Raw genomic sequence first — 14,076 nt, forward strand, 5'->3', positions numbered from 1 at the left:
CAACTGACCGTTCAATCGTTTTATAATTAATTAACAAGGTTTCTATTTCCATTCTCCAAATGCTGCCGGCTAGCGCTTTCAAAACCCTGTTTCTACTTGGCAATTTGTTCGTGATTTCAGTGGCATGAGCTGAAGAAATAGACTGTCAAATGTGACCCCAAAGAATTTTCATGGTGCACGGTTGGAATTTGTGCTCCATCGACCACTATGCCAATGGTTAAGTTTACATCATTCACGTGGTAAAAAGTGTTGTTGACGACTTCGCTGGTAATAGTTGCAAGTTACATGCAAATATAGAATAAATTCTTTAAATTCTCTGCATAACTATAGAATTACTTACATCGAGAATAAAAACTTAGAATAATAAGTATGAATAGAATCACTTAAAGGGTTAAATTACTTATTTCTAATTATTCACTCGATAACAGCTGTTTTTAACTCGTTGCACTCGCACAAAACTCTCTCAATTATTTACTTTTTTATTTAATTTTATAATAAAATTACAATAAAAATATTTAACTACGTATGCATTACAGACTGACATTTAAACATACATATCTTTGCACGTAAATAAATAAATGCAATTCTACGTAAAATGCTTGGATGGATAATTATGCATGTAGCATGTGCAACCACCTCCCACTCCCACCCTTAGAATCATTTAAAGCATATATGTATATTTTGAATCGGCATGCTCAGATATGTATATGTACTCTCTTTATTATACACCTATAATTTGCAGCGTAAAAAATAATAAACAAAAGAAGTTAAATATTTTATATTTATGGTTGAAGTCAAATATCATTTAACCCTACAGTCTTTGGAAACATTTTTTATATAAACCCACTTAAAAAGGTTTTTAACTGGCGAATTTAATACGCACATATCAGATTAATATCAATTTCAAATTAATCTTCAGATATTTAGTTTATTTTAGAACTTAGAGAAAATCTATTTTAAGTAATTTTGATTACACAAAGTTAGAAACGATTTAATAATTGGAAACATTGCTAATTGATTGTAGGGTACAGCTTCTAACATTTATATATATAAAGTGCAAACATCAACAATATAAACAAAAAATGCCGCAAAACAGATTACTCCCCGATAACATGATAATAGCTTTTGCAACAATTTACAAAATTATAGATGAGATATGAATTGGGATCGTAGAATATAGGTACTTTATTATATAGACTAGAATCTAAAGGATTCAAACCGACTGTTGGACCGATAGCCCCGTCTCAGTGATATGAGGAACAAATCTGTAGGTCAATATCAGCAATATAGCTACTTTTCATGAAGAATATACATATAGATATTTTAGATGAGAAGTAGAATTCATAGAACTTTTAACAACGGAAACATTTCCAATATATGTATATCAGTGTTGGCAAAATAGGTACTATTCTACTTTTTTTGGTACAATACGATACTGAAAAGTACAATGATACAATGATAACCCATTTGGTACAATTTTTAATCTATTTCCTGACTGATAAACCGATCTAAGAGTAGTATAATTATACAGTTTGATCTATTGTCTAATCTATGGTCTAACAAGTTTGACTAAATGGACTAGTGGGCTAATATTCTGATTAGTCTATTGACTAGTTTGCGGACAAATGGAACCGACATGAAATGGATTTGATTCATATTGATAACAATTTGGTGAAAAATTTAAAAGTCCATTTGCCATCCCTGATATAAACTGTTATCACTCTGACAAAGAGTATAAGGATTTTATATATACTCTTGGCCAGAATGGTAACGACAAGGGAAATGTTTCCATATGTATGCATTATCAAACAATTACCAGATGTTTTGGTAGTTAGTTATCATCAAAACCATGCTATATGTGGGACTATTGTATGTTCCAACGTATACATGGATGAAGAAGAGCGATAAGGTATGTGATTCACAGAGTTTACCAACAAAATATTTTCTCATATACCTATTTAGTTTAACAAAAGTCGAGCTGGTATGAAGTTTAACAAAAATTTCGCGCAAATATATAAAATAAACAATTAAATTAAGTAATAATAAACATAAACATAAATAAAAGATTTTAAATTAAGTAATGTGGTTCAAATTATTTTTATTATCGTACACATTATGTATCAGCATTTTGTCGGTGAAAATAAACAATAACAAGAATGACCCGGTTAAGACCAAGGGTTTACTTTATCCCTTTGAATCGGAATCCCGTGAAGTTCGTTCGTTAGATGGTATGTGGCGATTTTTGAAATCTAAAGCAAATGGTACGTCGACAACTGAGGATTGGTATAAAACCGATTTGGATAAAGTAAGTTTATGCTAAAAATCTGAGTTTATTTTAGTTTTTAAAACTTTTAAAACAAATTTATATAGAATGCGTGAGTGGCTATGGGCTCTCAAATTAGTTATGGAACGTGGTTTATAGAATTTGATAAAACAAATAATTTTTAAAACAAGTGATCGTTTGATGGATTTTGTCTTAATGTTTATAATATTTTTGAACAAGAACTGATTTTATGGTGGTACTACTCTATGAAATAGCTTTATGGACTATTCTATATAGTAGATAAAACACCTTTTTAACCTCTAATCTAGACTAGCTTTTCCTATAGAATAGTATATTGTCTAGTCCATAAACAATAGACTATATAGTCTAAATAATCCAAGTTGTGATTCTACAAGACTATTAAAAGTTTGCATTACATTCCATATTGACGGAGGATTCGAGTGATTTGTCCCAATCACAATCCTTCTAAAACATTTGTATGGAAAAAAAAAATACTAGTTTCAAAAGAAGTTACAGTGTCCTCTATAGATATTAAAGGGATCTTTAAGAATAATAGCTGTAGATCAAGGTCTCCTAGGTATCTCGTGCATAGAGAAAGCGATTGATGCTACTATGAAACAGGGATCTTCATACTCAGAGACTGAGGTATAGAGTGGATTGTTGCTGGTACTTCTTTGAAGATATTTTTAGTCAGTGATTTTAGACCATGTGATGTTAATAGAGACCCAACATATACATGGGTCACTTTTCGTTTATTAACATTCCAGAAAGGTTGCAGTTGTTGTTGTAACAGGTTGGCTGTAACTTTATGTTCTCTCCTAAAAATATTCATTAAGACTAATTATTATTGGTGTCATGAGATGTTATTGGAAGCTGGAGAAAATGTGCCACCTCAGTCGGTTGTTGTTGTTGTTGTAACAGCTTAAACTATACAATTTTAATCCGGGGGTTCTGTATTTAGGTCCAAGCCAAGAAATTGGACTACTTCAACAGGGTTAGTCCATAAATCCATTGGGCTAAGTGAAGTAGGGTGGGCTGGACAGTTGAATATGTGGTGGGTATCATGGGGACCCTGTCCACAAGATGGGCATATATTGGGGACGGCACGGTCTATGCGGGACCAGTAGGCGTTGAGCCTGTTGCTCCATCCCGATCTCAGTTGTGCCAGAGCAACTCTTGTTTTCCGCGGCAGGTTCTTCTCTATTTCTGCTATGGGCGGTGGGCGACCGCCAAGAACGACATTCATGCGGTAACCTGAAACCGCGGTATTGATGGCGTCTCTATGAATGTCGTTCAAAGCTGCTGTATACGAAGTCCGATCTAAGGGATCCTGAACATAACTTCGTATGCTCTCTTCGTATACACGAAGGTCCTTCCTGACATGCCTCGGGGGAGCATCCAACTGTGTGATGTTAAAGTTGGGATGACTCCTCCGGTGACATCCCAGGAGGAACTGTTTAGTCAGCATGACATTATGTCCCTTGACTGGGAGGACTAACTACCTCAGTCGGTCGTAGCCATAGGTCTATGGGAGTTAAGTTAGTGTGTCATGAGGGCTTTGGAGATAGGCAGGGTGCCTGGAACAATTCGTTCTTGGTAGCAGTTGAGAATACTGCTCCAACCGGCCTTTAACTGTGCTAGTGTGGAACGAGTTTGCCTGGGTAATTACCTCTCACTATCCGAAATAGCGGGTGGATATTGGTTGCAGTTGTTGTTGTAACAGCTTAAACTATAAAATTTTTAGTCACGGAGTTCTTTATTTAGCTCCAGCCAAGAAATTGGGCTACATCTACAGGGTTAGTCCATAAATCCATTGGGCTAAATAAAGAAGAGTGAACTGGGCAGTTGAATATGGGGTGTACCGTTGGAACCCTGTACACGTGCTGGGCATATATTGGCGACGGAACGGTCTATGCGGGACCAGTAGGCTTTGATCCTGTTACTCTATCCCGATCTCAGTTGTGCCAGCGCAACTCTTGATTTTTGCGGATAGTTCATCTCTTTTTCTGCTATAGGCGACCTCCAACGACCTGTATTCAAATTATGATCCAAGGTATCCTGCTAATATCTTCGTATGCTCTCCTCGTACACACCAAGGTCCTTCCTAACACGATTCGGGGGAGCAACTGTTTATTCAGCATGACATTATGTTTATTGATTGGGAGGATCTTAGTTTCCTAGTGTAGCCGGTGCTGCATTTTGGCAGCTTTGAATATTTCTTCACAGGGTATTACTCAGCAAAGGACGGTTGCTGTTACCTACTGTCTATTGTCTTAAAGCGCATTTAAGGACCTCTTATTTATATTTCATAGAGGCGGAATTAGATTTCGGCTAATGACTTTTTAACCTTAAAACATTAATTGGAGCATTCCATAAATGACGTTACGCACGATGCAAACGAGTTATGTAGCATTCTTTTTGTATTCAACAATTACAAGTTCTTTATCATGGATTCTGTTTATAAAACATTAACTTTTGTAACGTGATCTTCAAATGAATATTTCAGTAGTTTTCCACATTACAAGATACAGGGAATACAGGGTGTTTAAATTGTTTGCTACATTTTAACAGAACAACGCATTAAATATAATATTTTATTTCCCTTTAGATTGCTCCAACTATTGGTATGCCAGTACCGGCCAGCTATAACGATTTGACAACTGATGATACTTTAAGAGATCATGTGGGGGGAGTTTGGTATGAACGAAAATTTTTCGTTTCACACGATTGGTCATTGGATAAGCGCGTTTGGTTGAGATTTGGCAGTGTTCATTATTCGGCCACAGTGGTAAGTTGTGGGTTTAAAATATCTAGAAATTTTAAAGAAGAAAAGTTGGGAACTTCAGTATGTCCCTTCTTAATAGTTATATATACAATGGTTTTATCAAAAAATACATTTTAAACTTGATTTTCTTTTTCTAGTGGTTAAACGGCATTGAAATCGTACGCCACTCCATTGGCCATTTACCTTTTGAGGTGGAAATTAGTCAGTATCTAAAATATGGCGCCGAGAATCGTTTAACAGTTTTATGCAACAATACCCTAACACGTTCGACCATACCACAAGGTGATGTAGTAAAAGCATTAACCGATTCCGGTAATAGAACTTTTCAGATTTACACATTCGATTTCTTCAACTATGCTGGTATACATCGTTCGGTTGTCTTGTATACTACACCCAAAGTCTTTATACAAGATATAATGGTTACAACAGATGTCAAGTTAACAGAACCCGATATTTATGAAATGGAATTATTTGTGGGTGTTATCAATTATACAATTGCTATAACTGGTTATGAAAGCAATGAAATTAAAGAAGATCCAATAACTGCAGCAGGTTTATACTATTTACATTTACAATTACGTGACAAGGAGGGTGAAATAGTGGCCAAGCAAAATTGCAAAGAAATGCCTTTCAATGGCACTCTGGTAGTAGAGGATGTTAATCTATGGTGGCCATTTCTCATGCATCCGGATTATGGTTATTTGTATACATTGGAGGTGTATTTACATTCGACTGTGGATAATTCTCTTATAGATGTTTATCGCATGAAAGTCGGTATACGTAAAGTGGATTGGGATAATATGAACTTACGCGTTAATGGTCAAGAGGTTTATTTACATGGTTTTGGCAGACATGAAGATTCGGATGTAAGTTTTATAGGTTAATATAAATTTTAAGTTTTTTTTTTTCAAATGGTTCCATTTAGCTACGCGGCAAAGGTTTAGATTTTGCTTTACTTACAAGAGATTTTAATTTGATTAAATGGATTGGCGCCAATGCCTATCGCACCTCACATTATCCCTATTCGGAAGAATCTATGCAATTTGCAGATGAAAATGGCATTATGATTATTGATGAGTGTTCCAGTGTTAACACAGAGTAAGTTTAAAAGATATAGAAAATTTTTGTAATAAATAGTTGGATAATACTGATTTATATGTTTACACATGATTTCAGTTTTTTCGGATCTGAACTGATGTACAATCATAAATCTGCCTTGGAACAGTTAATACATCGTGATCGTAATCATGCCAGTGTTATAATGTGGTCTTTAGCAAATGAGCCCAGAACATCGAAAAATCAATCGGAACCATATTTTAGGTAAAAGCATTCTGAATGAATTTTATATTTATGAGAATTTGTATAGAAAGAAGTACTCAAATTTTAGTTAGAGTAATCACTGAAGATCTGTAACAGGAATAGAAGATTGTACATTTTTAGTACTTTTTGACTATAGACTAGACTATAGACTGGGTACCGCGGTATTTTTCGATATAAAAAAGTACTGAAAGATTCAGAGATTCAGATTCCTATAAATATTCTTCTTTAGGGAACTGATTCGGTACAACTTCTAGGTCGATACCCTTTGGGATCTTTTTCCAGATCTCTCTTTTCTTTCTTTACGAAGGGAATCACAATGGAACTTATGGTCTCCGAATAGGCAGATTGAAGAGAATTTAAACAGTGGGAACTAGGAGCGATCTTGGAGCGTCATTGCCCATTATATTCCATATCAAACAAAACATATCAATAGACTATAGACTAAACTATAGACTAGACTAGACTATAGACTAGACTATAGACTAGACTATAGACTAGACTATAGACTAGACTATAGACTAGACTAGACTAGACTAGACTATAGACTAGACTATAGACTAGACTATAGACTAGACTATAGACTAGACTAGACTAGACTAGACTATAGACTAGACTATAGACTAGACTAGACTAGACTATAGACTAGACTAGACTAGACTAGACTAGACTATAGACTAGACTATAGACTAGACTATAGACTAGACTATAGACTAGACTATAGACTAGACTATAGACTAGACTATAGACTAGACTATTGACTAGACTATAGACTAGACTATGGACTAGACTATAGTCTAGACTATAGACTAGACTATAGACTAGACTATAGACTAGACTATAGACTAGACTATAGACTGGACTATAGACTAGACTATAGACTAGACTATAGATTAGACTATAGACTAGACGAGAATATACACTAGACTATAGACTAGACTATGGACTAGACTATAGACTAGACTATAGACTAGACTATAGACTAGACTATAGACTAGCCTATAGACTAGACTATAGACTAGACTATAGACTAGACTAGACTATAGACTAGACTATAGACTCGACTATAGACTAGACTAGACTATAGACTATAGACTAGACTAGACTATAGACTAGACTAGACTATAGACTAGACTAGACTAGACTAGACTAGACTAGACTAGACTAGACTAGACTAGACTATAGACTAGACTAGACTATAGACTATAGACTAGACTAGACTATAGACTAGACTAGACTATAGACTAGACTATAGACTAGACTATAGACTAGACTATAGACTAGACTATAGACTAGACTATAGACTAGACTATAGACTAGACTATAGACTAGACTATAGACTAGACTATAGACTAGACTATAGACTAGACTATAGACTAGACTATAGACTAGACTATAGACTAGACTATAGACTAGACTATAGACTAGACTATAGACTAGAATAGACTAGACTATAGACTAGACTATAGACTAGACTATAGACTAGACTATAGACTAGACTATAGACTAGACTATAGACTAGACTATAGACTAGACTATAGACTAGACTATAGACTAGACTATAGACTAGACTATAGACTAGACTATAGACTAGACTATAGACTAGACTATAGACTAGACTATAGTCTAGACTATAGACTAGACTATAAACTAGACTATAGACTAGACTATAGACTAGACTATAGACTAGACTATAGACTAGACTATAGACTAGACTATAGACTAGACTATAGACTAGACTATAGACTAGACTATAGACTAGACTATAGACTAGACTATAGACTAGACTATAGACTAGACTATAGACTAGACTATAGAAAAGACTATAGATTAGACTATAGACTAGACTATAGACTAGACTATAGACTAGACTATAGACTAGACTATAGACTAGACTATAGACTAGACTATAGACTAGACTATAGACTAGACTATAGACTAGACTATAGACTAGACTATAGACTAGACTATAGACTAGACTATAGACTAGACTATAGACTAGACTATAGACTAGACTATAGACTAGACTATAGACTAGACTATAGACTAGACTATAGACTAGACTATAGACTAGACTAGACTATAGACTAGACTATAGACTAGACTATAGACTAGACTATAGACTAGACTATAGACGAGACTATAGACTAGACTATAGACTAGACTATAGACTAGACTATAGACTAGACTATAGACTAGACTATAGACTAGACTATAGACTAGACTATAGACTAGACTATAGACTAGACTATAGACTAGACTATAGACTAGACTATAGACTAGACTATAGGACTATAGACTAGACTATAGACTAGACTATAGACTAGACTATAGACTAGACTATAGACTAGACTATAGACTAGACTATAGACTAGACTATAGACTAGACTATAGACTAGACTATAGACTAGACTATAGACTAGACTATAGACTAGACTATAGACTAGACTATAGACTAGACTATAGACTAGACTATAGACTAGACTATAGACTAGACTATAGACTAGACTATAGACTAGACTATAGACTAGACTATAGACTAGACTATAGACTAGACTATAGACTAGACTATAGACTAGACTATAGACTAGACTATAGACTAGACTATAGACTAGACTATAGACTAGACTATAGACTAGACTATAGACTAGACTATAGACTAGACTATAGACTAGACTATAGACTAGACTATAGACTAGACTATAGACTAGACTATAGACTAGACTATAGACTAGACTATAGACTAGACTATAGACTAGACTATAGACTAGACTATAGACTAGACTATAGACTAGACTATAGACTAGACTAGACTAGACTATAGACTAGACTATAGACTAGACTATAGACTAGACTATAGACTAGACTATAGACTAGACTATAGACTAGACTATAGACTAGACTATAGACTAGACTATAGACTAGACTATAGACTAGACTATAGACTAGACTATAGAGTAGACTATAGACTAGACTATAGACTAGACTATAGACTAGACTATAGACTAGACTATAGACTAGACTATAGACTAGACTATAGACTAGACTATAGACTAGACTATAGACTAGACTATAGACTAGATACCGCTGTATTTTTTGATATCAAAAAGTACTGAAAGTACAAGGAATCCTAGGCTTTTGTGCATGTAATTTGCAGCATACAACTACATTGACTCTACTTTTTTGCCGTGTAGAACGCGAAGAAGCGTAGAACGCGTGGTGTGGACCTCCAGCTTAATTTGACACTGTCCTACAGTTGAAGTAGTTGGTTTAATAAGGGGAATCAGCCACTTCTGCGAATGGGTTTTATATATAGAGATTCAGATTCCTTTACACATTCTTCTTTAGGGAACTGATTCGGTATAACTTATAGGTAGAAACCCTTGGTAGTCGATCTGTTTGCAGCTCATCTCATCTCTTTCTTTATATTCAATTCGTTTTTGGATCTTAACTTCATACGAAATGAATCACAATAGACCTTATGGTCTCCGATTAAACAGTAGAAACTATAACGTAATTGCAATATATCGATGACTTGTTTGATGAGGTTATGAGTACTTTTCTATATTACAAACTCTGCAAGTAATCAATAGGCTTATCAATAAAACACAAATCCAAAGAGTAGTCGTTCGACTAGTCAATAGTCTAGTCTATTTTCTGCCGCTACAACTAATTAAGTAGTATTTTTAAATATATAGATTTTCCGTATCTGATCCTTTAATGAATTAACTTTATTTTAATTTTAGAGAAATTGTACGATATGCTAAGACTCTGGATAAGACAAGACCATTGACTGCATCATTAAATGTAGAAATAGACAAAGATAAATTGGTAATATTAATCCGAAAAACAAATATATTCACACTATATATTAAAGACAATCATTTTCGCAATTGAAGGCTCAATTTTTAGATATTATTAGTTTTAATCGTTATAATGCCTGGTATCGTAATCCCGGACACTTGGATATGATAACAAAAGCTGTTAAAGATGAAGCTACCAACTGGTGGTTGAAATATAATCGACCTATTTTAATGTCGGAATATGGAGCCGATACAATGGAGGGTTTACATGCGGTATAATCATTAAATACTTAACTGCTAAAACTAAACAAATTATTAAAAATATAATTGTTTTTATAGTTACCAGAATATCTTTGGTCTGAAGATTATCAGATGATGTTGCTGGGTAAACATTTTAAGGCTTTCGATGAATTGCGTGAACAAAAATGGTTTATTGGTGAATTTGTATGGAATTTCGCCGATTTTAAAACAGAACAAAGTGTGTATCACATTAATAAATTAAACATGTAATTTGCACTTATTAAAATGATTCTTTACAGCTATTACTCGTGTGGGTGGCAATAAGAAAGGTATATTTACCCGCAATCGCCAACCAAAGACATCAGCCCATTTGTTACGCAAACGTTATTATAGTTTATGTAGTGAATTTTTTGAATGTGAGGCACCTACTGATTTACTTTTTTAAACAATTTTAAAACTTATGTTATAATGTTGTAACATTAGTCCCGGTGCTTTTAGTATTTAAGTATTAATAATAATGTTATCAAGCACAAATAAAAATATTTCTTATTCGCAGCATTGAAGCACATACAAACTAATAAAATAATAAAGATTTTAACAATATAAAATGGTATTTATAAAAAATATGTATATTCTTACATATTGTTACTATTATTCTTATATTTTGTGGCACACTATTTGAAACAACTGATCAGTCTTTAATTATTTATTATAGATTACACCTCATCTTCCGCTGTGGCTGGTTCTATTATTTTCAAACATTCATCGGCAAATTCTAAAAATAGTGGTTCATGCATAGCTGCTCGAATGGCTTTCCAAGCATTTGGTGCTGTATCGATTTCCTTTAATAAATTTCTTAAGTGAGGATTATATAGAAGATTCTTTAGCTCGTCACTTGTGCCTGAAAAAGATAAGATAAAAATTAATATTTTTAGAACTTATTTACATAAAGAGTTCTTAATTCATTATCAAAAATTTCTTATTTGCTCTATTTTTCCAGTCTATGGACTAGTCTTTTAGCTGGTCTATGGACTAGTATATTAGCTAATCTATGAACTAGTCTATTGACTATTATCTAGTATATGTATTAGCCTATTGGCTAAACTAGGACTTTGCTATTGACTAGTTTTTTGACTACTGTTTGCACTGGTCTATTGACTTGTCTATGACTAGTCTATTGTGTAGTCTTTTAGTTTGTCTTTAGACTAGTATATTGGTAAATCTAGGACTAGGCCATTGAAAAGCCTTTTGACTAGTTTATTAACTACTGTTTGCACTCATCTATTGAACAATTCGTATATGGATATTCTTTTGTATATTAGCTACTCTATGGACTAGTATATTTTCTAGACTATGAACTGGTCTATTGACTATTGTATGCACTACATTATGGAGTAATATATTGGCTTACCTATTAACTATTCTATGGACTAGTATATTGATTAATTACATGACAAGTTTATTGAGTAATCTATTGACTACCCTACGAATTAACCGATTGACAATTCTATGGGCTAGTATATTGCTTAGTCTATGATCTAGTTTATAATCTGACGAATGTATGGATAACTTATGAGCAGCTAGTATATGTACTAACCTATTGTCTATTCTACAACTAGGCTATTGAAAAGCCTCTACAATAGTTTATTGCCTACTGTTTGCACAGGTCTATTGACTTGTCTATAACTAGTCTATTGAGTAGTCTGTTAGAAAGTCTTTGGATTAGTATATTGGCTAATCAAGTATTAGGCTTTTAAAAAGTAGATTAGCTACTGTTCGCACATGTCTATTGAACAATTCCTATATGGACTATTTCAGTGTCTAGTTTATTAGCTACGGAGTAGTATATTTTCTATTTACTGCTTTACCTATGAAGTGTGAACTAATTACTTGACAAGTTTATTGAATAATCTATTGACCACCCCACGGATTAACCGATTGACAGTTCTATTGGCAAATCTATGAATTAGACTATTTTATGAAGTAGTATATTGTTTAGTCTATGGTCTAGTCTATACTCTGGCGAATGTATGTTCTACTTATGAAAGTTTGTAAAATGAAAAAGTATGCAAGTTATATACATACGTGGTGTTTCAAAAGCTTTTTCCAATGTCTGATCCACAATATATGTATGTACGTAACTTTCTTTGTCCATACAGTAAATCACTTCTTAAGGAAGAAAAAGTGTTTGCTATTGTAAATATTAATGCCTGCTGAGTTACGTTAGAAGAAATCCTGCGCTCTGAATTATTATCCAAAAGAATGGACGATCATCATTCAGTGCACCTACTAAAGTCTGTCATGTTTAATGTATGTACTATATAAACATACATACCCAATTCCTTCAGTTTTTCCTGTGGCACAGTGTCCTCCGTTTTAAATGGCTCATAGACAGTAGGTTCATTAATATCATTGGAACATTCTTTAACTTCTGCCACCTTTGTTTTTCCATTAAGTTTATCCACACATTGTGGTGACTCTTTGTGTTGTTTATAGCAATCTAGGGAACAGCTTTTGAGAGGAATACACAAAATTTAGAAATCCAAACGTTTTAAAAATTCACAAACTTACTAGGGCTCAAAACATTTGGGACATTTGTATTTATTGGTTGTTTGTTGACACACTATACACTCCGTCATATTTATTATTTTTCTTATTTTAAACTTATATTCATTTATTTACTTCAATAATAATTCGCAAATATTTCACGTGTTGTTTCTAAATTGTTTGTTTACTTTTCGTCTGCTTTGTTTTTTAAATTGTAAACAGCTGTAGTGTTGCCATATGTAAGCGATAAGTACAAATAAATAGTATTGCCAGATTTGTTTTCGGATTTTTCTTGTAGTAAATACCAAAACTCTTTAGAGCTACCAACTTTTTAGCAAAGACAACAATCATTGGTAATTGTTAGTGTTTAGGACTATTGCAATTATAGAACTAAGTACTATTTTTGGGTAATATTAGGTACTTTATTTGTTTTTTCTTTTTATGAATGTAACTTCAAATGTGGACAGATATAAGAAGAGTGTTGTATTCCAAACATATGTATATTGATATTGATATAAGTATTATGGTAACATTCGGAAAAGGTTCTTTTATTAAAATTTATAAGAATGGTTTTTAGAATTTTGGTTTGGACCCTCTATATTAATTTCGTTAATTCGTTGGACATAGACAAATCAATGGTCAGAGGTAGGTAATGTATTGACAGAAATAGGTAACATATATTCACTAAAAAAGTTTTGGATACAGAGACACTAATAGTATAAAAAAGAGAGTCAAATAATTTTGTCCACTTAGATTTTGATTTCGAACCACAGTGCGTATTATGTAAAAATAATATTTTTTATATTAGAAATTACAGGATCAATTGTCATTGGTTTAAAACTCATAAACAAGTATATTTTAATGATAACAATCGATTCCATATTGATAACATTTGGCATCACAAATAGAAATTATCATCAGCATATTAGTTTTGTTATTATTTTCCAAGTTGTTTTCTTTTTGGGTTCTTTCCTCCTTCGTTTATCTTCTTATTATTGACATATTCAACTATTCCTCCGACATTAGCAACCACTTTTTTGTTAATAATCCATACAGTATTAAATCTGTATGAACCACTTATTATGGGCAGAAAAAAATCT

At 33.3% G+C, this 14,076-nt stretch overlaps 2 protein-coding genes across 3 annotated transcripts; one reads left to right on the forward strand and one right to left on the reverse strand.

The window, feature by feature from the left end:
- Positions 1 to 1,936: 1,936 nt before the first annotated feature.
- Positions 1,937 to 11,024, forward strand: LOC119610265 (beta-glucuronidase-like). Its single transcript, XM_037965404.1, has 9 exons — positions 1,937 to 2,305; positions 4,893 to 5,072; positions 5,207 to 5,935; positions 5,995 to 6,167; positions 6,246 to 6,389; positions 10,133 to 10,217; positions 10,286 to 10,462; positions 10,529 to 10,667; positions 10,729 to 11,024. The coding sequence occupies exons 1-9, from the start codon at positions 2,081 to 2,083 to the stop codon at positions 10,872 to 10,874; spliced, it is 1,998 nt and encodes a 665-aa protein (XP_037821332.1). The 5' UTR covers positions 1,937 to 2,080; the 3' UTR covers positions 10,875 to 11,024.
- On the reverse strand, positions 10,893 to 13,203 carry LOC119610266 (zinc finger HIT domain-containing protein 3). 2 transcript variants are annotated; one of them, XR_005231983.1, is made up of 4 exons: positions 13,001 to 13,203; positions 12,765 to 12,940; positions 11,069 to 11,330; positions 10,893 to 11,003 (listed from the first exon to the last, which is right to left on the reverse strand). XR_005231983.1 is itself a non-coding variant. In XM_037965405.1 (3 exons), the coding sequence occupies exons 1-3, from the start codon at positions 13,066 to 13,068 to the stop codon at positions 11,146 to 11,148; spliced, it is 429 nt and encodes a 142-aa protein (XP_037821333.1). In that variant the 5' UTR covers positions 13,069 to 13,203; the 3' UTR covers positions 11,033 to 11,145. The 2 variants fall into 2 exon arrangements, 1 of the variants encoding a protein (XP_037821333.1); XM_037965405.1 differs by lacking the exon at positions 10,893 to 11,003 and having other exon boundaries at positions 11,033 to 11,330.
- Positions 13,204 to 14,076: the final 873 nt, after the last annotated feature.

The sequence above is a fragment of the Lucilia sericata genome, unplaced genomic scaffold (genome assembly GCF_015586225.1).
Source record: "Lucilia sericata isolate MDLA Ls3-8-SP2 unplaced genomic scaffold, ASM1558622v1 Contig001145F_arrow, whole genome shotgun sequence".
NCBI classification, from domain to species: Eukaryota; Metazoa; Arthropoda; class Insecta; order Diptera; family Calliphoridae; genus Lucilia; species Lucilia sericata.

Bases quoted from the DNA above. Each gene is read 5' to 3' on its own strand.
- LOC119610266 (XM_037965405.1), bottom strand. From the start codon at position 13,068: ATGACGGAGTGTATAGTGTGTCAACAAACAACCAATAAATACAAATGT. The intron at 12,941-13,000 runs GTAAGTTTGTGA...TCCTCTCAAAAG, and splicing joins CCCAAATGTTTTGAGCCCTA to CTGTTCCCTAGATTGCTATA. The intron at 11,331-12,764 runs GTATGTATGTTT...TATCTTTTTCAG, and splicing joins GGAAAAACTGAAGGAATTGG to GCACAAGTGACGAGCTAAAG.
- LOC119610265 (XM_037965404.1), top strand. From the start codon at position 2,081: ATGTGGTTCAAATTATTTTTATTATCGTACACATTATGTATCAGCATT. The intron at 2,306-4,892 runs GTAAGTTTATGC...ATTTCCCTTTAG, and splicing joins ATAAAACCGATTTGGATAAA to ATTGCTCCAACTATTGGTAT. The intron at 10,218-10,285 runs GTAATATTAATC...TCGCAATTGAAG, and splicing joins AAATAGACAAAGATAAATTG to GCTCAATTTTTAGATATTAT.